The sequence below is a fragment of the Helianthus annuus genome, chromosome 4 (assembly GCF_002127325.2).
Source record: "Helianthus annuus cultivar XRQ/B chromosome 4, HanXRQr2.0-SUNRISE, whole genome shotgun sequence".
NCBI lineage: Eukaryota > Viridiplantae > Streptophyta > Magnoliopsida > Asterales > Asteraceae > Helianthus > Helianthus annuus.
This window is the reverse complement of record NC_035436.2, coordinates 71,436,053-71,460,027: the sequence shown is the minus strand read 5'-3', so window position 1 is coordinate 71,460,027 and position 23,975 is coordinate 71,436,053. Positions and strand designations below refer to the sequence as shown.

Genomic DNA, 23,975 nt, shown 5'->3' with positions numbered 1-23,975 from the left:
TCTTGTACTTATAAGTACTTTGTTTCCTGCAAACCCCGGGATTTCACTGGGGAGAAAGGAGCAATTGATTGTATGACTTGGTTAGATGAAATGGAGACTATTGTTGATATCAGCGGTTGTGCTGAAAGGGATATAGTGAAGTATGTATCCCAATCGTTCAAGGGAGAGGCACTGGCATGGTGGAAGTCTCTCATTCAAGCTGCTGGGAAGATCCCACTCTATAATATGTCATGGGAGCAGTTTGTTGTTCTCATTAAGGAGAACTATTGTCCACAACATGAGGTGGAAAGGATTGAATCGGATTTCTTATCATTGGTGATGCAAAATTTAGATTGCCAAGCTTACCTCACAAGTTTCAACACCATGTCTAGACTGGTCCCTTACCTTGTGACACCAGAACCCAAGAGAATTGCTCGCTTCATTGGGGGTCTAGCCCCAGAAATCAAAGCCAGTGTTAAGGCTTCGAGGCCTACTACTTTTAGATCAGTTGCTGATCTATCTCTATCCCTCACCTTAGATGCGGTCAGGCTGAGATCGCTCAAGAACTCAGAGGAGAGTAAGAGGAAGCGTGAGGATGATACCTCACGAAGGTCTGAGAAGAAGCATAAAGGTAATTCGGACCACAAGAAAGAATCTGGGTCCAATAAGGGTAACCAGCGAACTGAGGAAAAGCCAAAGTGCTCAACTTGCCAAAAACTCCACTTTGGAAAATGTAGGATTGAGACCAAGTCTCAATCAGGATCACCTGCATGTGGGTTATGCAAGTCTAAGGAGCATAAGACTATTGATTGCAAAAGAATCAAAGATGCTACCTGCTACGGCTGTAACGAGAAAGGGCACATTAAGACTAACTGCCCTAAATACGCTAAGAAGCCTGAGGAAGCCAAGAAGACCAATGTTAGGGTCTTCCAAATGAACGTGCAGGAAGCCATTCAGGACGACAATGTGATCACAGGTACTTTTCTCGTAAATGATGTATATACTAGAGTACTGTTTGATTCTAGCGCTGATAAGTCGTTCATAGATAACAAGTTTTGTAAGTTGCTGAATATACCTGTTAAAACCTTAAGTGTGAAATATGAGGTGGAGTTAGCCGATGGAACCTTAGAAACCGCGTCAACCATGTTAGATGGATGCGTTATATCTTTTAGGAACCACTCTTTTCCTTTGTCCTTGCTTCCTTTGAAGTTAGCCGGATTTGATATAGTATTGTGCATGGATTGGTTATCGAATAACCAAGCCCAGATCATCTGCAACAAGAAGCAAGTGGTAATTAAGACTCCGTCTGGTGAGTCACTTACCATTCAAGGAGATACCCAACATGGATTGCCTGAGCAAGTGTCGATGCTCAAGGCATCTAGGTGCATGAAGAAGGGTTGTGTCATTTATATGGCACAAGTAACGGTCGACGAGCAAAAGCCCAAGATTGGAGATATTCCAGTCATTTCTGAATACCCTGAAGTTTTCCCTGAGGAACTACCTGGCTTGCCACCGGATAGGCAAGTGGAATTCAGAATTGATATCATCCCCGGAGCAGCACCTGTTGCGAGAGCACCTTATAGGTTGGCACCAACAGAGATGAAGGAATTGAGGACGCAGCTAGATGATTTGCTAGCCAAGGGTTTTATAAGACCTAGTTCGTGTCCATGGGGAGCGCCAATTTTATTCGTCAAGAAGAAGGATGGATCAATGCGTCTATGCATTGATTACCGTGAGCTTAATAAGGTTACTATCAAGAATAGGTACCCTTTGCCCAGGATCGATGATCTATTCGATCAGCTTCAAGGGGCAAGCTATTTCTCCAAGATTGATTTGAGGTCAGGCTACCATCAATTGAAGGTTAAAGATGAAGACGTACACAAGACTGCGTTTAGGACTCACTACGGTCATTATGAGTTCTTAGTGATGCCTTTTGGGCTCACTAATGCACCAGCCGCATTCATGGATCTCATGAATCGTGTATGCAAGCCTTATTTAGACAAATTTGTCATTGTTTTCATCGATGACATCCTCATCTACTCAAAGAATCAAGCTGACCACGAGAAGCATCTCCGTTGTATTTTGAAATTGCTTCAACAAGAAAAGCTCTATGCCAAATTTTCAAAATGTGAATTTTGGCTTCGCGAAGTCCAATTCCTTGGACATGTTGTGAGTGAGCGTGGTATCCAAGTAGATCCCGCTAAAGTTGAAGCTGTCATGAACTGGCAAGAGCCAAAGACGCCCACGGAGATTCGCAGTTTCTTAGGATTGGCCGGGTACTACAGACGATTTATCGAGAACTTCTCAAGAATTGCAGCACCCCTGACCTTGCTGACTCGCAAGAATAGTAAGTTCAATTGGGGGCCTAAGCAGCAAGAATCCTTCGATATTTTGAAGCAGAAGTTGAGCAACGCTCCTGTTTTGACGTTGCCTGATGGAATTGATGAGTTTGTAGTATATTGTGATGCATCACACACCGGGATGGGGTGTGTGCTTATGCAGAAAGGCAAGGTCATTGCCTATGCTTCACGTCAGTTAAAGGTGCACGAAAGGAATTACACCACCCATGACTTGGAACTGGGTGCCGTTGTATTTGCACTAAAGCTTTGGAGGCATTACCTATATGGAACGAAGTGTGTAATCTACTCTGATCACAAGAGCCTTCAACATTTGTTTAATCAGAAGGACTTAAATATGAGGCAGCGACGTTGGATGGAAACTTTAAATGACTATGATTGTGAAATAAGATACCATCCAGGCAAGGCAAATGTGGTTGCTGATGCCTTATGTCAAAAAGAAAGGATAAGGCCTATAAGAATCAATGCCAAGAGCATCGAGATAAAGAATAATTTGAATGAAAGATTGTTAGCAGCACAGAAGGAAGCAGTGCTGGAAGCTAACTATCCTGATGAGAAGCTAGGAGTAACTGAGGAGCAGTTATCCTACGGCAAGGACGGAATCCTAAGGTTGAATGGACGAATATGGGTTCCAATTTATGGAGGACTTCGGGATGTTATCCTCCAGGAAGCTCACAGTTCCAAATATTCCGTTCATCCTGGAGCTGATAAGATGTACCAGGATTTAAAGGCGAATTATTGGTGGATAGGCTTGAAGAAGTCTATAGCTTCCTATGTAGCTAAGTGCTTGACGTGTGCTCAAGTCAAAGCTGAACATCAGAAACCGTCAGGTTTGCTACAACAGCCTGAAATTCCCACTTGGAAATGGGAAATGGTGACGATGGATTTCATCACCAAGTTGCCAAAGACTAATAAAGGAAATGATACTATTTGGGTGATAGTAGATAGACTGACTAAGTCAGCACATTTCCTACCCATTAAGGAAACTTACAGTTCTGACATGTTAGCCCAGTTGTATGTTGATAAGATTGTATCTCTGCATGGAGTACCAGTGGCTATTATCTCTGACAGAGATACCAGATACACGTCACATTTTTGGAAAAGTTTCCAACAGTCTTTGGGCACGCATTTAAATTTCAGTACGGCTTACCATCCTCAGACGGATGGGCAAAGTGAGCGTACCATTCAAACCCTGGAAGACATGCTACGTGCGTGTGTGATTGATTTAGGCGGTAGCTGGGATAAGCACCTGCCATTGGTCGAGTTCTCCTACAATAATAGCTACCATACAAGCATTCAGGCTGCGCCTTTTGAGGCATTATATGGTAGGAAATGGAGAACGCCCATCTGTTGGGCAGAAATAGGAGACACTCAATTATCAGGACCTGAAATAGTTTTCGAGACGACAGACAAGATTGTCCAGATTCGTGATCGCCTGAAAGCTGCCAGGGATAGGCAGAAAAGTTATGCTGATAAGAGGCGAAAACCTCTCAAGTTTGAGGTTGGTGATAAGGTCCTACTTAAAGTATCACCCTGGAAGGGAGTGATGCGATTTGGTAAGAAGGGTAAGCTATGCCCAAGGTATATAGGACCATTCGAGATCATCGAATGTGTAGGATCAGTGGCTTACAAGTTAAACTTACCTGAAGAGCTCAGTGGTATTCACAATGTGTTCCACGTCTGCAATCTGAAGAAATGTCTAGCTGATGAATCACTAGTCATACCACACACAGATGTGCATATAGATGAGAGCTTGAAATTTGTGAAAAAACCTGTATCGATTGAGGATCGGCAGGTAAAGAAGCTTCGAAGAAAGTATGTGCCTATTGTAAAGGTCAAATGGGATGCTCGTAGAGGTCCCGAATACACGTGGGAGTTAGAATCCACAATGCAGGAAAAATACCCTCATTTATTTCAGTAAATCTCGAGGTCGAGATTTCTTTTAAGGGGGTGAGGATGTAACACCTCGAAAATTCATGTCCAATAATGTATTGACACGTGTGAAAGATTACGTATGAAGGACTAAAGTTGACAAACAAGGAAAGTATGTGAATATAAGGGTTCAAAATGTCAACAATAGATAAATATATCTTTTAATAACCCTACAAGATGTTTATACCCTTAAACGAATAAATCATGGATCATACGAAACTAATTGTGAAAGAAAGTGAGGAATTACAAACTGCAGGGGCTAAATGTGTCAACATGTTTAAAGTATACCTCTGAGTGATCTTTTAGCGGACCCGAAGCTTTGTAATGATAAATTATACTCACAAGAGTGTGTGATAAAAATTTCACAAGGTTTCGATTAAGTATGAGAAAGTTATGACAATATTCGTATGCGAGGGGTTAAAAGCGTCAATATTGAAATTTAAGACTTTTAGGTGAACGTATGAATAATCGGGGACTAAACAAAGTTGGTTTATGACTTGGAGTCCTTAAAAGTCAAGTTTGGGGGTTTATAGTGCAAGAAACCACCTTAAAATCAAGTTTGGAAGGACCAGGGACCAAAACTGCAATTAATGAAACTTTGTAACCGGATCAGAAGGGCCATGCGGCCCGCGTGAGACCCTTACATATCCTGAAGCGGGCCGCCTGGGACTACCAGATGCAGAAAAACATCACAGGTGTCTGTACAGCCGGTTTAACCGACTTAGAAACGTGGTTTTTCATACCTGGAGCTTGTTTGATGGTTTTAAAGGGTGTAGGGACACTTGGAATGATCCCATTCCTCCCTAGACTTGTTTGGCATGATCAAATTGATCCAAGAAACCTATATAAGGCCATGAGATTGTGATCTTCAATTGCTCATTCACTTGTAAACTTCACAACTCTCTTCTTGGAGGTTCCTGGAGCTCAAGCATCCTTCCTAGTAACCATTAGTTGTGCTTAGGACTATTGTAAGTATGCTTAACCTCCTTTAATTCAGTTTTGCTTAGTTTATAAGCGTTTAGTCAAACCGTCGTAATTAAGGTTTGACTTCGTCATTAATCTTAATTGTTCCAGTAATTTGTCAATATGAAAGTACCTATGAGTTGGTAATTATGTGGGCATTAAACCCCAAAAAGGTTTCCCTCTGATTTCCACTTTAGTTAGGTCAATTGTCGAGTCAAACTTGGTTACAAAAAGTCAACAGAAAGCTATTTTGTAAATAAACACATAATTATTAAGGTATAAGCTATGAAACCTGTTTTGACACTCATATAACTTGGTAATTAATATAAGAACATGTCTAAACAAGTTCGACTCGACAATTTTCAGTTTAAGCTCGGTTCGGGGCCGAAAGTCGCATAGTTTGACTTATGCTTTGACTTTCAGTTCTGACCCGTTTAAGCATGAATTAGGAATGCCTTAGAGTTTTATTAGGACCAAGTTACGTAAAAGTATAACCCTCTGTGATTATACAACTTGGTTCATTGGTTATCCAATTCATATGCATGATTCCGTTAAATGCTTAAATGTTGACTATTATGCCCTTATTGCCTTAAAATGTAATTTTTGAAAAAGTGAAAGGATAGAAACCTTCACTACTGATTTATAAACTTGTCCCTAAAATTTGACATCAGTTTGAGGTCTAGATTAAGAGTTATGCTCATTAGCGTAATTAAGAAGCTTTTAAGTATATAAACCGCATAATTAGCATATAGCCTATCTAAACCCAATTTTTGATATCAAACTTTTTACCCACTGATATTATATAGTATTTTGGGATTTTTGAAGATTTTTATTTATTTTTAGGCTGAGCATAACTTAAAGTTCTAAGCTTGGTTCGGGAGTTGCCGGTTTTGCCCTTTTAGGCTATAAAATGAGTTTTACAAATCCTTTTGACCCCAAACCTTTTTCTACTGATCTAATATGATAAATAAAATATTTTAAGCCTTCTGGAATAGCAAAAATATCAGCTTCTCTTTAAGAACCCGTAAATGGCTCCAAATCGTCTTTTTAATTGTTTTTAACGCGTAGTATGTATTAAAACCATTTTATAAATATAAGGTTTGATGCTTACTGATATCTTTAGTAAATATTTACATTCTAACAGTAAGCAAAGGTCTTAAGCTCAGATTTCCGATTTTGACCTTTTAGGCTTATGTGAAATTACCAAAATGCCCTTAAGATGCATAGTTTGGTTATAAAGGATAGATTTCACATATAAGTTATACCTTACTGATATAACTTAGTAAAATGAGTATTTTTACTGATTACATCAGACCCGAAACTCAGATTACTATTTAACCACTTTTATAACCTTTAAAATGACCAAAATACCCCTGCGGGGCATAAATTGGTTTTAAACTCGTTTTGGGCATAATAGAAGACATCCTACTGATTTCACAACATATTTAAGGCATATTAACTTGTGGAACATGTTCATGACTCTTATGGTTACCCGTTACGCATGTTTCGCGTTCGGATCGGCCTATGTGACTAGTTTGCATATATTAGCCGAAACGGGTCAAACCATATCGTTTTTGTCTCAAAATCCAGAATGTGACTATGTTACCCATGTTAAACAAGCATACAAGCTTGTCGGGTCAAAACCACATTCTAAACCGGTCTTCGCTTTATCATGCGTTGAACCGTGTCTTTCTTTTGAAAACTAACCGGTCTAAGTATAAACTTAATTAAAGACCCGTTAGGATTCTAATAGGTTATTAAAACCTTCGTTCCAGATTAGGAGCCCTGTAAAAGCTACGTGCACTTGCTGTATTTGAATTATACTATTGCTCAGGTAAATACCCTTAACTTAATTTCCCTATACGGGCTTGGGATACGGTACTATAAAAGTACCGCTTGGTCAGGTGTATGTAGTCATTTAAATCGTATTGTGATTGATGTATTTACATAACTTGTTTGATATGTATTATTTGGTGTATGGCCCTTGGGGGTTAAATGACCATGTCCCGGATATCCTTGGCATCATTCATGAAATGGCCACGACCTAAGCACAGGGTGTAGGCGTACACCTGACAGTTGCATTATGTAAAAACTGGTATCCCACTATAAGGAATCGACCTTGTGGGCATTATACCTGTGGCGTGTCAGTTAACTTAAGTCCGGCCCTAATGGACGACAAATGAGTAAAACTGTATACAAGATTATTTTGAATAATTGTCCCAAGTTATAAAATATTTTTGGCCGAAGTGCATTTAAATCAATTTTCAAACTCTTTTCAAAATGAGTCAGTTAAGTTGTATTTACCAGTGTAAACTGACGTAGTTTTCCAAAAAGGCTAAGTGCAGGTGCTAGACGAAATAGGCTGGCTACTCCAGGCATCATTACTCAAGTCTCGCAAGCTTTAGATGTCAAAGTCTGTTGAACAGTTTTCCTTTTTATTTGATCCGCCTGTGGATCTGTTTCGACTGTGTTGTAATACTTAAACATTACATTTTGTTCAGTTGAAATAAATCTATATCTTTTGCTTCCGCTGTGCATTTTATATGTTGTGATATCAATGACGTCATGATACTCCCCACCGGGCCCACCGGTGACACGTGGAAAATTGGGGTGTGACACATAGGTGTGTCGGAAAAGGATCTAGCAAGAAGTCATAAGATGGAGAAGGGTGGATGGTGTTTTGGAATGGAAAAGTAGTCTCGTCAAACGCGACGTGGCGAGAAATGATAGTTTGGTGGGTTTCTAGGTTAAAGCAAGTATAGCTGCGATGGTTGGATGGGTATCCAAGAAAGACACAAGGGGAAAAGCGTTAGTTTAGTTTATGAATGGTTGTAGAGGGAGTAAGGGGGTAACACAAACAACCGAAAACACGTAGGTGGTGGTAAGTAGGGGTGCGGAAGTAGAGAAGTTCAGTGGGGGTTTTATTGTGTTGTTTGGTAGGAAGGATGTTTAAGAAATATGTGGCGGTGGCCAAGGCATAATGCCAAAAGGTGTTGGGTAAAGACGCATGGGTAAGTAGGGTTCGGATCATATTGTTGATGGTTCTAATTTTTCGTTCGGCCTTCCCGTTTTGAGAAGAGGTGTGGGGACATGATAAACGAAATACCATACCATGTTGATTAAAATATTGTTGAAAGGCCGAATTGACATATTCTTTGCCATTGTCACATTGGAACGTTTTTATCGGTCGTTCAAATTGAGTACCAATAAGTTTATGAAATTGGCAAAAAATAGAAAATACTTGGGACTTTTTGGATATAGGGTAAGTCCATAGAAAATCAGTCAAGTCGTCAATAAATAAGATATAGTAACGGTGACCTTGTGAACTAAGAATTGGTGACGTCCATAAGTCACTATGAATAACATCAAAAGGTTGTAAAACACAAGTTTGAGAAGTAGCAAACGGTAAGCGAATGCTTTTACCAAGCACACAAGATTCACAAATGTCTTTATTATGTTTATCAAAATCAATAAAACTAGATTGTTTCAAATAATGTAAAGACGGATGGCCTGGGTGACCAAGACGTTGGTGCCAAAGTTGGGAAGATATTGCTGCGAAGGTGGAAGGTGTGCTGGTTGTCCCGGATCCAAACGTGAGAGGGTAAAGATCACCGCTGCTGTTGCACCGGAGGATAGGGACCCGGGTCTTGTAATCCTTCACAAGAAAACCAAAGGGGTCAAATTCAACAGAAACAGAGTTGTCGGTGGTAAACCGACGAACAGATATTAAGTTTTTGATCAGTTTAGGTGCGTATAGGACGTCTTTAAGGATAAGTGGGGGGAAAGGTGGGGGGAGGGTTTGTGTGCCTTGTCCAACGAACGGTATGGTTGAGCCATTACCGACCATGATGTTTTGATTCAAGCTATTATTAAAATAAGATTGAAAATTAGTTGACGAGTTAGACATATTACCTGTGGCCCCCGTGTCCATGTACAAAGTAGGGTCCGGTTGATTGAGAGACATGGTATGAAGTGCCTGTTCTATGTCAGTTGGAGCATAGGCATTGTAAGCCTGAGTGGGCCGTGGGCCAAGAAGCCCGTTACCGCCATGATTGGTTGCTGAAGTGGGCCGAGAGGCAGTTGGGTATGGGCAGGGATGTGGCGTCCATAATGGAGGTTGCTGGGTGGTCCAAGAAGGAGTGGAGAAGAGCTGCTGTGAACCGGACCCGGCCCACTGTTGCTGCGGTGCTGAGTTGGGCCAGAATGCTTGTTGAGTGGACCAAGGAGCCGGCTGTTGTGAGTAGTTGGTGTGGCAGCCTCTTCCCCAGGAACCACGTCCCCTTCCACGGCCACAGGAGCGGCCCCGGCCACGATATCGATCCGGTTCCGGCCTGAAATCAGTGTTGTTCACCGGGGGCTGGGATTTGGTCGTGTTTGCGTTTAATGCGGTGCCCGCGGTTTGAGCTATGAGGAGAGCTTGTTCCGCCTTGCGAGTTTCAACGAGCATGATTTTAGACCGAGCTTCATAAAACGAGGGTAAGGGGTCCTGTTGCTGAAGAATGGTGGCAATACCTTCATACTGTTCATTGAGGCCCGCGATTAATTGAAGCACTAAGCGTTCATTATCAACCGGACTTCCATCGTTAGCCAGTTGGTCGGCTAACACCTTCAGTTGTTGGCAATACGCCGAGACGCTAGAGAATCCGTCAAGGCGTGTGTTAGAGAATTTATGCATGAGATGGATGGCCCGAGAACTTTTGTTGTCTTGAAAAAGGCTTTCGAGTGTCTTCCAAGCATCATACGCAGTGGTGTTTGGCTTGAGGATGGTGTGCAAGAGGTCATTCGAGATGGTTGCATAAATCCATTGGAGCACAATGGCATCCAACCGATCCCAAGATTCATCAGTCTCTTTTTCTTTGGCTTTGTCGGTGTCTTTGGTTGTTCCAGAGGATGAGGAGGATGTAGCAGGTTTGGGGGAGAGGTGATCGATGACAAGGTTAGTCCGACACTGAATCTTGAACAGTTCGGACCAAGAAGCATATTGCCCGGATTCCATCTCGAGCACAACCGGAATCAGTCTCTTGATGTTTGTAACGGTTGCAGCAGGGTGGATCTTGGGCTCCATTGAGGGGAAAGGATGCGACAGGGAGATCGGCAGAAGGTGAAGTGAGAGAGGGGAGGGAAGATTAGGGTAGGTCTCTTGATACCATGTAAGGAGACGTATGCAATAGGGTCGATGGATCCTCCCTCCATTCTCATTCCAATATAAAGATACAATTCTCCTCTATTTTGGGAGAGTTACAACTACTTTCGATAATATACGAGATTGCGATATTAACCATATATACAAATATTGACTAATGCTATTACTGACCTCTTTAGTATAAACTATAAAACCAACTAACAATTTGGAAAGTTAAAAAAATCAGTTTAAGCCAAACCATCAGAGCGCTAAGACCATTCAACTGTTTTTCTCCAAATCATAGTTAGTGGTTCAACCCAAATATTTTGCTAAAATCGGACGAACTGGCCCGCCAATACACTAAGCGAATATAATCCCACAATAAGAATTAATCTTGTACAAAGTTACTAACACCCCATAACAAGTGTTTGGAGGAAAACAACATCAAGGTTTCTATTACAAATCTAGAATGGCGCATAATGTTCATAATCAACAAATTCATTTAGAAACCACGCCTTTTTTGACCCGCACCGTTTCGAATCGAACCGTTTCGACGCGAACCGTTTTGGTCCATACCGTTTCGATGCGCATTTCGACCCGCACCGTTTCGAATCGAACCGTTTCGATGCGAACTGTTTTGGCTCATACCGTTTCGATCCGTATTGTTTCTACCCGTACCGTTTAGACCCGAAATGGGGGTTGTGGTGCCGGGGTGATGGAATTCCAATTCATTTGACAACTAAACACAACAAAAAATGGAATTGAGATTACAATTCCAACAATTTCCAATTCCGTTTAAATTCCAAATCCAATTCCTTCAAATTCTAATTCCTATACAAATTCCAATTCCAATTCCAATTCCAAAACATTCCATGAACCAAACGCCCCCTTAGTAAAAAAGGATATGCATGTCTGCAAGGAAATTAGGAACAACTATTCTTCTTATTTTTGGGCTTTTTAATGATTCTTGCGGGTCTTGTAAATGAACTTGGGTCGATGACATTCTCCTCTGCACTTGGGTCGATGTCAAGGCCTCCCAAACAATGACAACGTCCTCGAGGTCTCCATTAAAGTGGGTATGGACCATAAAGATGATTCTAAATCTTGTGATTTTCGCGTTTCTAGATGTCTAGCGATATTTTCGTAACATGGGGTATAACGAATCTCCTGCTTCAAAGACATTGTTGAGATGGTGCTTATTCACTTGTGAAACCATCTTCTTTCTAGCACCTTCGAGTGAAAATTTTAACAATGTAATGAGCCGTTGATGGCCTGATGCTCAATTAGAGTGGCATCGATGGAAGTTGTGGATGATGTGCAATAGGTTAGTCATGAAGTTATGCAACATCTCTTCTGTACATTGCTTTGAATGGTGTCATGTCGATTGATAAATGGAAACTTGTGTCGTACCAATATTCTGCAAGATAAATGTATCGATGCCACGTTTTCGGTTCATCATGAACAAAATCTCTCAAATAAGCTTCCAAACAACAGTTTACCACTTCTATTTCACCATCCGTCTGTGGATGATAAGCAGTTAAGTGAAATAATTTTGTGCCCAACTTCTTGAAAGTTGCTTCCAAAATCGGCTAAGAAAAACTTGATCGCGACTGAAAGTTATAATCCCTACACATCCTAAACTACAAGGGTTTTATGGTAATTAAAGAGAAGAGTGGCGGTTACATGGCGGTTACAAAGTTCAGGGGGCAGTTGTGACAAACCAGAACTTCACAACCACCACCCCAAGGGTTGCGAAACCCCCTGGGAGGCAGCCATTTGATTTCGGCCACAAGGAGAAGACGAAGGAACGCGACTTTTGATCTTAGAGACGCACCTCTTCAAGTTTATTCACAGCCACATATTCAAGAGACGCACCCGTTCGTGAAGAGACACGTCTCTACAATCGCACCCTTTAGAAACTATAAATAGGGATAGATAGTTTCATTTGTAATTCGTTCATTACATTCGATCATTCCATTATACAAATTCTCAGTTTATATATTCAAGTTATACAAGTTTGTTTATCACGTTCTAGAGATCAAGATCCATTTCGGGACAACAATTGGTATTAGAGCATCAGGCTCTAAGCGTGGGAATCGCAAGGCATCGCAGGGAGTTCGCGATCAGGTTTCATTTTCGTTTTAATTCGCAAAAGTTCATTTCAGAATTTTTTTTAGTTTCGGTTCTTGTATAATCGGTTGAACCGAAGGGTTAGGAATCTAGGGTTTGTTTTGATTCCGGGGTTTAGTGAGAATTAGATTGTTTTGGTTGTTTGATTAGTACACAATTCGGGTAATCGTGGGTTGTTGAGATCTATTGAAACCAAGAAAATAAAAGGTTATTAGAAGTGAAGATTGTTCGGCAGGAAGATATGTCAGGAACACCCGGACAAAATCCGATAATAATACAGAAAGAAGGAAATTCTCTTTCCCAGTTTCAGTGTCCGATTCTGAAACCAACAAACTATACGGTTTGGGCTATTCGTATCAAGACGATTCTTGAAGCGAATGGTTTGTGGGAAACGATCGAACCGGCAGAAAATGCAACGGTAGACACCAAGAAAGATAAGTCTGCAATTGCATATCTGTTTCAAGCAATACCGGAAGATGTTGTATTGCAAGTTGCAAGTTGTAAAACAGCAAAGGAAATTTGGGATAATCTAAAGGTTAGACACGTTGGTGTTGATCGGGTACAAAAGGCGCGTATGCACACGCTATTATCAGAATTCGAATTATTGCAAATGAAGGATGACGACACTATTGATTCATTTACCGCAAAGATTAACAGTATCGTTACCCGGGCAACAGAAGTAGGAACGACATTGAGTCAACCGACTCTAGTACGCAAACTTCTAAATGGCGTACCGGATAAGTTTACTCAAATCGTTGCCTCCATGGAACAATACTCCGATCTAGAAACTATGATGCTAGAAGAAGCGGTCGGGAGATTAAAAACGTATGAAGAAAGGTTAAAGTTGAAGAAAAAGGAAAGCCCCGTGAACAATTTAGAAGAACTCTTGTATGCGGGTCATGCACAACATGTTGGAAACCGTGGACGAGGGAGATTCCGTCTATCACGAGGCCGAGAGAGAGGCAATTATCAACATAGGGGTGAAGGAAACACCTCTTACGAGTCAGAAGGAACCGATAAACCACAAAGGGATGATAGCAAGCAAGAGACACCGACTATGAGAGATAAGTCAAAAATCACTTGCTACAGAGGTGAGAAACTTAGGCACTATGCCTACGAATGCCCAACCAAGAAAACCAAGGAAAATGAGACACTCTTGGTTGAAACAGAAGATGATGATGAACCGGCACTTCTGATGTGCCTACACGTTGAAGAGAAGTAGAAACATGGAATTTGGTCGTGTGAAACGATCAAAGGGAAAAAAAACCTTGTGATACGGAGGAAGATAACCTGTGAAAGGTACAACAAAACAATCTAGTGAATGGATCTGGAAAAAGTGAAGAATCCGTGAGGGAAGCAGTCAATGATAAAAGAACTCGTTGTGAGAGACAACCGTGATGACGAGATTAAATCTGTGATAGATCAAGAAGAAGACGCGCGTATCCTGTGACTGGGTCAGAAAAATTGTTGTGTGATACAACCGCAAGAGAAATCTAAGTGAGTTAGATTATCCAAAATCTATGCGAGTCAAATCATGTGATATGATGGTGGGCAAGTTAATCAAGACCGGTGGAGTTCGTGTTGAGACAACTACATAAGAAAAGGTTCGTGTGATACAAATCAAATGCGGTCAAGACAAGTGTGAGGCAAAAATGTTCGTGTGAAGCAAGGTTCGTGAGGAACATGGTTAGTGAGAAGCAAGTTCGCGAGAAGCAAAGTTCGAGAATAAAAGATCCATGTGAAATGTTAGATACCGAGGAGACTCGAGATGATAAAGCTACTCGGAGTTCAAGATCTACAACTTAAGGATGTTCGTGATTAGGGGGGTGAATAAAAGTTATAATCCCTACACATCCTAAACTACAAGGGTTTTATGGTAATTAAAGAGAAGAGTGGCGGTTACATGGCGGTTACAAAGTTCAGGGGGCAGTTGTGACAAACCAGAACTTCACAACCACCACCCCAAGGGTTGCGGAACCCCTTGGGAGGCAGCCATTTAATTTCGGCCACAAGGAGAAGACGAAGGGACGCGACTTTTGATCTTAGAGACGCACCTCTTCAAGTTTATTCACAGCCACATATTCAAGAGACGCACCCGTTCGTGAAGAGACACGTCTCTACAATCGCACCCTTTAGAAACTATAAATAGGGATAAATAGTTTCATTTGTAATTCGTTCATTACATTCGATCATTCCATTATACAAATTCTCAGTTTATATGTTCAAGTTATACAAGTTTGTTTATCACGTTCTAGAGATCAAGATCCATTTCGGGCCAACAGTGACCTGATAAGATTTTCTTTGGCAACCTATGTAGGCGATAAATGTGACGTAGGAAAAACTGGATCGTGACTCAGCTTAAGGTATCGGCCACACGATTTTCCATACCAGGTTTGAACTTTGAAATGCAACTTGAAGTCTTAACCCATAAGCTTTGTAACCCATTTTTGCTAGTCTGATGTTTGAATGGTTTATTTGTTTCAAGCTGTGATGGTTAGTGAACACCCAAAATTTTCATCCGAACAAATATTGTCGCCACTTCTTGATAACTTCTGTTATGGCGTATAGCTCACGGATGTAAGTTGATTGAGCTTGCATACGAGGGCATAGGTTTTTGCTAAAAATAGGGATTTGCTGATCATGTTGTGAGAGGATTGCGCCAATTGCTACATCGGAGGTAGCTGTTGTACATCCATCGTACGCTATATATCACGCTAAATATCACGAGATGAGTCACCATATAAATTGCCGTCGTGCAACATCGTGGGGATTTCGTGGAAACTTCTACCGCTATCTTTTGTTGAATGGAATAAAACGTTAAAAACCTGGAATGGCCTGTGGTTTGTATTAGACATCATAATTGATTCTTTTATTCAGTCGGAACACCCGTCGCAACGCGCGGGCATTCCCACTATATACCTTGTCAAGAAACTAGATTGGGCAAGAAGGTAATTTCCTCTTGCAAAACACTTATTTTGTAAAACGGTTTAGGAGAATGTGTTGCGTGTTGATAATTGAATGGCTGCATCTTATTCTTTAAAGTCAATATTTCATAACCTAACATGAAACGAAACAGTTGATAAAACACCGGAAAACGACCACAATGGTGCAGTTTAGCATTTGATATATTTAGTTACACAAAATAGACGCACCCGCTATAACGCGTTAGCATTCCCACTGGTACTTATTTACTTATTAATGATAATTGAGAAAACAAAACAAATAACCTATCCCGACGACATGTCTTCGAAAGGGTTTGTATAAAAAGAATTTCTTGTTACTTGTTAAAAGAAAATGGAAAAAAAAATTATTGACCTATCCCGACGACGTGTCGTCGGGAATAACAATTCATAATGGCGCTGAAAATTTGGAATTTCCTGCCGAACCTTTCCCCACAATAGGTCGTCAGGAATGGTAAAAAACCAAAAAAAAAATGTATATTCGAGCTTGTACTGATGAATTGTCGGCGGGAAAGAGTCGCTACACCGACGACATGGTGTTGTCAGGATAGGATTGACGTGTCAGATAAAAAAAAACATAAGTAATATCAAATGTATCAGTTGCAGATGAGAGAATTATCGGGATGTTGGAGAGAAGTAGATGACGATGATAGACTGTTGAGCACTGTTTTTAAACATATTTCCTATATCAGTTATTCAATACATGGAGTTAAAAAAGGGTAAATGAACCACGAATTTAATAAGAAAAATGTAACTTGATCAATTCAAGATACATTTAACGACGTTAAAGAATGATTTTCATATATGCTTGTTCCGTAACCGGTAATTGTTCGAATAAACAAATGAAAGTGTTAGCTTCCTGCCAGAATCCCAAAAAGACAATATATAATACTACCTTAAACCACAGCAAAAATTATGTATATACTACCTACCTACCTTAATTTGATTAAGTCATCATGCAACACTGTTGAAATTATTGTTATCTTGTTATCTTTCATTCATTTGGGCCTTATGTTTATTGGGCTTATAACTGAGAATTGTCTATTGGGTTATTCATTGCTGTTGGGCCTGGTTGTTGTTAGGTTGTTATTCTGTTTCAGGTTCTGGAAATATCTCAGGGGGCTAAGTGTTAATTCAAGGGCTGCTTTGGATGGTTGTGCATCTTATGAGGGCCAGAGTGAAATATCCTTAGTTTCGTTGTATTTAAGCAGTCTTGTTGATCATTATTGATCAGTCTTGTACTTGCTTTATCTTGTTTGCTCTGCTAGGGTTTCATCATCTTGTATACGAACAATCTCTCATCTGTATCTGAGAGATTGTTCTGGTAGTTTGTTCTGTTGTTGATCATCATCTGTAGATGATCTTCTTTCTTATTTCTGTATTGTTTGTACATTTGATCTTACTGTTGTAAGATCTGATCTTACTGTTGTAAGATCTTTGGGTATTTGGGGGGCAAATCCTTTTGGGTTGGTTTAATAAGATTTTGTCACCTGGTTTTGTCGCTATTTCTGTTGTTTTGTTTGTGATTGTGTTAAAGTCATATATTTCTACATGGTATCAGAGCCTTTGAGCTCTTGATCCGATCTTGTTTCCGCTGTTTTTCTGATCTGATTTGATTGCTCTTGGTGTGTAGGTCTGCTTCAAGTTGCAGATCTGTGCCTATTGTTGTGAGATCTTCTGGATCTTGGGAGGTTGGTGATATTCAAACCCTAGCTAGGGTTTCTTACATCTTGCTGAAGAACTGTGTTGGTCTCTAAACCCTCAAAGGTTTAGGGCAAACTGACCAGTTTGTTTGTTCTTGATATTGTATAGAAACTTCAGATCTATTTAGATCTGGTGTTTTTTGGATAGCTTGCACCCACTGTGAGATCTTCCTTTCTCCTCTCTTTATTTTTTGTTGTTGGTTGATTAGTTGAAGTCGGGGTAGTGAGGACCGGCATTTGATTGTTTGTTGTTGGTTCTTGGTTTTTTAGTGGTTGGCTCCTGTATTAAGACCTGTCCAGGCACTATAAGTGACGAACCTGGAATCTGGACACTGATACAGCTTCGCCTTAGGGTTTGTTGTGTTCTTATCTTGTTGTGAGTATATTTGTTGTTGTGTTTGTTTTTTGTTATTGGTTGTTGACCATGACTGGTAAAGATGATAATGCTGGGTCTTCTCAGACTTTGATTAGTAAGTTGGATATAGGAGATCCATTGTTTTTGCATCCTAGTGATTCTAGTTCCTTAACTATAGTTGGTATAAAACTAAAGGGAACTGAAAATTATAGAGTGTGGTCTAGTGCTATGAAGTTGGCTCTTGAAGCTAAAAACAAGTTTGGATTTATAGATGGTAAATGTAAAAAGAATTCTGATGATGAAGTTTTAAGTAGTCAGTGGGACAGGTGTAATTCAGTTGTTCTTAGTTGGTTGTTAAACTCTGTTTCTGAGGAACTATACTTAGGGCAAGTGTTCTCTAAGTTAGCCTCAGAAGTTTGGATTGACCTAAAAGAAACTTATGACAAGGTTGATGGCTCTATAGTTTATGATTTGTATAAAAAAATCAATTGTATTACTCAAAATGGGAGTTCTGTTTCTGAATATTATCATAAGTTGAATACAATGTGGAAGCAGTTTGATGCTGTGCTTCAACTGCCCACATGTTCATGTCAAGCTGCAAAAGATTTCAATGATTTTTCTACTTTAATCAAATTAATGCAGTTTCTTATGGGCTTAGATGATGTCTATCAGCCTGTAAGAACTAACTTGTTAACTAGAGAGCCATTGCCTACAGTCAAAGTTGCTTTTTCAATTGTTTCAAGAGAAGAGTCACATAGGAATTCTAGTGTTGGGTCTAAAACTCAGAATGTATCTTTTGCTTCTAAAACAAATCAAACATTTGATCAAAAAAGGAAAGAGGTTAGAGGTCCTAATCCTAATCTAAAATGTAATCATTGTAATAAAATTGGTCACACCATTGACAGATGTTTTGAGTTAGTTGGGTATCCTCCAAGTTTCAAAAAGAAACCTGGAGGTCAGACTGGGAAAAATATTTCTAGTTCTAGGTCAAATGTATCTTCTGTTCCTTCTGGTGCTCAGTTTTCTTCAGAGCAGGTTGCTAAACTGTTAAGTTTGTTGGGTGAAAAGGCTAGCACTGAGTGTCAATCTTCTAATATGGGAGGTGAGTCAAACTGTGTGTTTGGTTCTTTAGATAAATTTGTTTGTTGTTCTAGTCTTATAAATTCTGGTTTTGATAATAACTGGATTTGTGATTCTGGTGCAAATCAACATATGGTCAAAACTGATAAGAATATGTTCAATTGTGTTGATGTGTCTGAGTTTGATTTAACTGTTTTCTCATCCAAATGGAACAAAAGCTAAGGTATCAAAAATTGGTAATTTAGAACTTACTAAAGGTGTCATTTTAACTGATGTGTTCTATGTTCCATCTTATAGTGTAAACTTGTTATCTGTTTATAAGTTGTCTAAAGATAACAAAGTTAATGTTGTTTTTAATGAAGATAATTGTTTACTTCAGGATTCGAAATCAAAGAAAGTGTTGGTGATTGGTAAACAAGATAATGGTCTTTATTTTGTTAGTAAAGGTGATAGTTCTGTTAACTTGTGTTTTAATAGTTTGAATAACAATAATCTGTGGCACAGCAGGTTGGGTCACCCTGCTGATCAGGTCTTGTCAATTTTAAAAGGTGATATAGGGATTACTGAAAATACAAAACATAATCCTTGTGAAGTGTGTCATAGGGCTAAACAAGTTAGAGTGCCTTTTCCTTTGAGTGAGCATAAAACCAAACAGTTAGGTGATGTAATTCATCTGGATGTTTGGGGACCTTATAAAATAACTAGTAAAGATGGATTTAAATACTTCTTAACTGTTGTTGATGATTATACACGTGCTGTTTGGTGTTACTTACTAAAAAGCAAATTGGAAGTATTTGAAAATATTGAAAGGTTTTATGAGTTAGTGTTAACTCAATTTAAGAAAAAAATTAAAGTGTTTAGAAGTGATAATGGAACTGAGTTTGTGAATAATAAAATGGAAACATTTTGTAGTAAAAAAGGAGTCTTGCATCAGACATCCTGCTCTTACACACCACAACAAAATGGTGTTGTGGAGAGAAAACATAGACATCTTTTAAACTTGGCAAGATCTCTGTTGTTCCAAAGTGGCGTGCCACTTAATTTTTGGTCTGAATGTATTTTAACTGCTGTCTATATCATTAACAGGTTACCCTCTTCTATGCTTCTAGGAAAAAGTCCATATGAGTTAATGTTTGGTTTTAAACCCTCTTATTCACATCTTAGGACTTTTGGTTGTTTATGTTTTAGCACTATTTTAAATGATTTAGATAAATTGTCTTTTAATGCTGAAAAATGTGTGCTAATTGGTTATTCTAATGTAAAAAAGGGTTATAAACTTTGGAGTTTAGATAATAAAAAAGAGTTTTATTCTAGAGATGTCAAATTTTATGAAAATGTTTTCCCTTTTAAATCACTTAAACAAAATGGTTTGTCAACTGATACTCTAAATCATTTAAACTTCTTTGATAGTGTTGAAGTGTTAATCAATAGTCCTACAATTCCCAATGATGAAGAGGGGAGACTTGAATCTCATGAGGTTACTGATGATGATCAGCAACCTATCCCCTCTACATCTGCCTCTCCTGTTAATGTTGATGTACAACAGTCATTAGCTGAAGATGAGAGTAGTAGTAGTGAAGGATATGGTAGGGCAGAGGACATTAGTGTCTCAACTGATGAGATTAACCCATCTGAGGGAACAGGTTCTTCTCTTAGAAGATCTAGTAGGAAAGTTGTTGTTCCAAAAAAATTTGAACATTTTGTGTTAAATAGTACATCTAGATATAGTTTGGATAAAGTTGTTAACTATTCTTGTTTGTCTTCTGAAAATCTGTGCTTTATTGCTTCTTTGAATAAAATTGTTGAACCTTCTTGTTATGAGGAAGCTGCCTCTGATCCTAGATGGGTTGAGGCTATGAACAAAGAAATGGAAGCTTTGTTCAGAAACAATACCTGGGTTATAACAGACCTTCCTCAAAACAGAAAGGCCATTGGCTGTAAATGGGTCTTTAGGGTTAAATATAAATCAAATGGTGAAGTTGAAAGGTTCAAAGCTAGACTTGTTGCTAAGGGGTTCAATCAAAGAGAAGGTCTTGATTTTGGAGAGACCTTCTCACCAGTTGTTAAAATGGTTACAGTTAGGTCTATTATAGCTGTTGCTGTTTATTTTGGTTGGCAATTGTTTCAACTTGATGTTGATAATGCATTCTTACATGGTACTATTTCTGAGGATGTGTATATGAAGTTACCTCCTGGTTATTACTCAAAAAATGAGACTAAAGTTTGCAAACTTGTTAAGTCTTTATATGGGCTAAAACAAGCTCCAAGAAAGTGGAATGAGAGGTTAACTAATGTTTTGTTAGGTCTTGGTTTTGTGCAAAGTAAATGTGACCATTCTTTGTTTATTTTTTCAAAAGATGAAATTACTGTTTATTTGTTAGTATATGTGGATGACATTGTGATAACTGGTAATTCTGTTGATAAAATTAGCCAAGTTAAACATATTTTAAATGAAACATTTAAGATTAAAGATTTAGGTGTGCTAAAGTATTTTCTTGGTATTGAAGTTCTTTATGATAAAAATGCCATTTGTCTTAGCCAAAGAAAATATTGTTTAGAACTTTTGAGTGAATTTGGTTATTTGGGATGTAAACCTGTAAGTACACCAATTGAACAAAGTTACTTAGTTTCTTCAAAACTTGATAAAGATCAGAAATTGCTTAAAAATATTTCTAGTTTTCAAAAACTGATTGGAAAGCTTATATACTTGTCTTTAACAAGACCAGATATAAGCTATACAGTTCAGTTTTTGAGTCAATTTATGCACAGTCCAAATGAAATGAATTTACAGTTAGCTTTGAGACTGTTGAGGTACTTGAAACAAAGTCCAGGGAAAGGACTAAGTTTTAAGAAAAGTGATAGTCTTAACTTGCTGGGATTTGCTGATTCTGACTGGGGTAAATGTCTTTCTACTAGAAAGTCTGTTACTGGCTTTTGTATATTTTTAGGGAATTGTCTTGTTTCTTGGAAAAGCAAGAAGCAAAGTACTGTCTCTAGATCTACTACAGAAGCTGAATATCGTGCAATGTGTTCTGCTACTTGTGAGCTTATCTGGCTAAAAAACTTGCTGTTTGAATTAAATGTTCAGTGTAATTTACCAATGCCTTTGAATTGTGATAGTCAGGCTGCTATTTCAATAGCAGCTAATCCTGTATTTCATGAAAGAACCAAGCATTTTGAGCTTGATCTACATTTTTTAAGAGAAAAAGTGGCAGATGGTGTTATTAGCACTGTAAAGGTTGACTCTGAAAGTCAACTTGCTGATCTTTTTACCAAAGGTCTTGGTGTAATTCAACATGAGGAATTTTGCAAAAAACTTACTCTTGTTGATCTGTTTAAACCAAATGAATGAAGGGGGGGTGTTGAAATTATTGTTATCTTGTTATCTTTCATTCATTTGGGCCTTATGTTTATTGGGCTTATAACTGAGAATTGTCTATTGGGTTATTCATTGCTGTTGGGTCTGGTTGTTGTTAGGTTGTTATTCTGTTTCAGGTTCTGGAAATATCTCAGGGGGCTAAGTGTTAATTCAAGGGCTGCTTTGGATGGTTGTGCATCTTATGAGGGCCAGAGTGAAATATCCTTAGTTTCGTTGTATTTAAGCAGTCTTGTTGATCATTATTGATCAGTCTTGTACTTGCTTTATCTTGTTTGCTCTGCTAGGGTTTCATCATCTTGTATACGAACAATCTCTCATCTGTATCTGAGAGATTGTTCTGGTAGTTTGTTCTGTTGTTGATCATCATCTGTAGATGATCTTCTTTCTTATTTCTGTATTGTTTGTACATTTGATCTTACTGTTGTAAGATCTGATCTTACTGTTGTAAGATCTTTGGGTATTTGGGGGGCAAATCCTTTTGGGTTGGTTTAATAAGATTTTGTCACCTGGTTTTGTCGCTATTTCTGTTGTTTTGTTTGTGATTGTGTTAAAGTCATATATTTCTACAAACACGATCAAGCAGAAAACAAAGTTGATGGTCAACTCTAAAGGACAAAACCCGTATCACCATCTCTTCCTTGAACCCATTTGTCTTGACCACATGGTTCCAGTTGGTTTTCAACACATAGCATTCTTTACTCATCTGCCACTTTGCCAGATTCAATGTCGATTTACGCCTTTCGGGATCAAACACCCACACACTTACGTCTTCTTTCTTTCCCATCATTGTTTCCTCATCCGCCGTCAAGAAACCCTTCTTATTCTTGAGTTGTAACACCGGGATCAGCAGCCGCCCCTGGTTCGGGGTCACATCCGAAACCGTGAGCCTCTTCTCGATCACAAACTCAGCCTCCGACCCACCCACACTTTTTATAAAATCCATCACACCCTCCTCGCTTTTCTTCTGTCGCTTACACATTAGGGTTTCCGAATGTGACGCGTTTCTTGAATCTTTTTCCATGTCATCGTGTTTATGAAGAAGTGTTTTTGATCCACCGAACTTGAAAATAATCTTTCGAACTGTTTGAGGTTTGTTGATGACAGCAGATGATTCCCTTTGTTGAATCTCAAGAAGTTTGTGGCGCATGATCTTGATGGTTGTTTGAAGATCATCATCATGATAGTTCATCGCAGCCAAGAAGTTGGCGATGTGTAGTCTGCCCTTTTGTTGTTTCAAGTACTCGGTTTTGGTGAGTTTCGCCATTGACGGAGCTTGTGAAATTAAAATGAAGAAGATTGATCGAGTAGTGGGGTAATTATATTGTTTTTTAAACTTGGAATCCAAGTAAAAGATGAGTTAAATAAATGGGAGGGTTGAGATTATGATGATTTGAGTTGTTTCTGTTTTCATTAATTGATCTCAACGGTTAGAAATCCATTAGTTTAGGGATTTAGTATTAATTTTCAGATTCTGTGTGTGACATTTCCTTCGTAAATTATTGATAAGATATAAGTTCAGTTTAATTTCGAAATTTAATATTTACCCTACTCTATCCAACTTTATTTAAAAGGATAACTTTTTTTAATGCAAATCTCCTCTCATTAACGTATATACCCTTAATTAATGTTTACATCTAAGTTGAAAATAAATATATAAGAATTATTTTTCTCGTTAAAAGAAATTAATATATCCTTATGTTTACTTGCGAGTTGAAGACGGTTATAAAATTTATTTTTCTGAAATGCGTATAAAGACTTCTAAAATTCTTTAGAATATTAAAATTTTAATATCATGTAATTTTGATGAATTTTATCATTTAAAAAAAAATTACACTTTAAAATCAAGAATTCTTTAATATGGGTATAGTTTTGTTAAAAATAACATCTATATATGATAATAAGAAAGTTGAATGAATAGTAATTTAACGTGGTGTTGTTTTCTCATTGGATTTTCTGGGCGATCCCTTTTTGTGCCTTTTGACATTACTATCAGATCCACGTGTGGCTCTTTCCAG

General features: G+C 38.8%; 2 protein-coding genes across 2 annotated transcripts; one reads left to right on the top strand and one right to left on the bottom strand.

Moving 5' to 3' along the window:
• The first annotated feature begins 12,724 nt into the window (after positions 1 to 12,724).
• LOC110933771 lies at positions 12,725 to 13,705 on the top strand. Its single transcript, XM_022176977.1, has one exon. It carries the CDS (start codon positions 12,725 to 12,727, stop codon positions 13,703 to 13,705), a length of 981 nt encoding a protein of 326 aa, XP_022032669.1.
• Positions 13,706 to 22,513: 8,808 nt separating this feature from the next.
• Positions 22,514 to 23,348, bottom strand: LOC110933770 (putative B3 domain-containing protein At3g49610). Its single transcript, XM_022176976.1, has one exon. It carries the CDS (start codon positions 23,222 to 23,224, stop codon positions 22,514 to 22,516), a length of 711 nt encoding a protein of 236 aa, XP_022032668.1. The 5' UTR covers positions 23,225 to 23,348.
• Between the last annotated feature and the right edge of the window lie 627 nt (positions 23,349 to 23,975).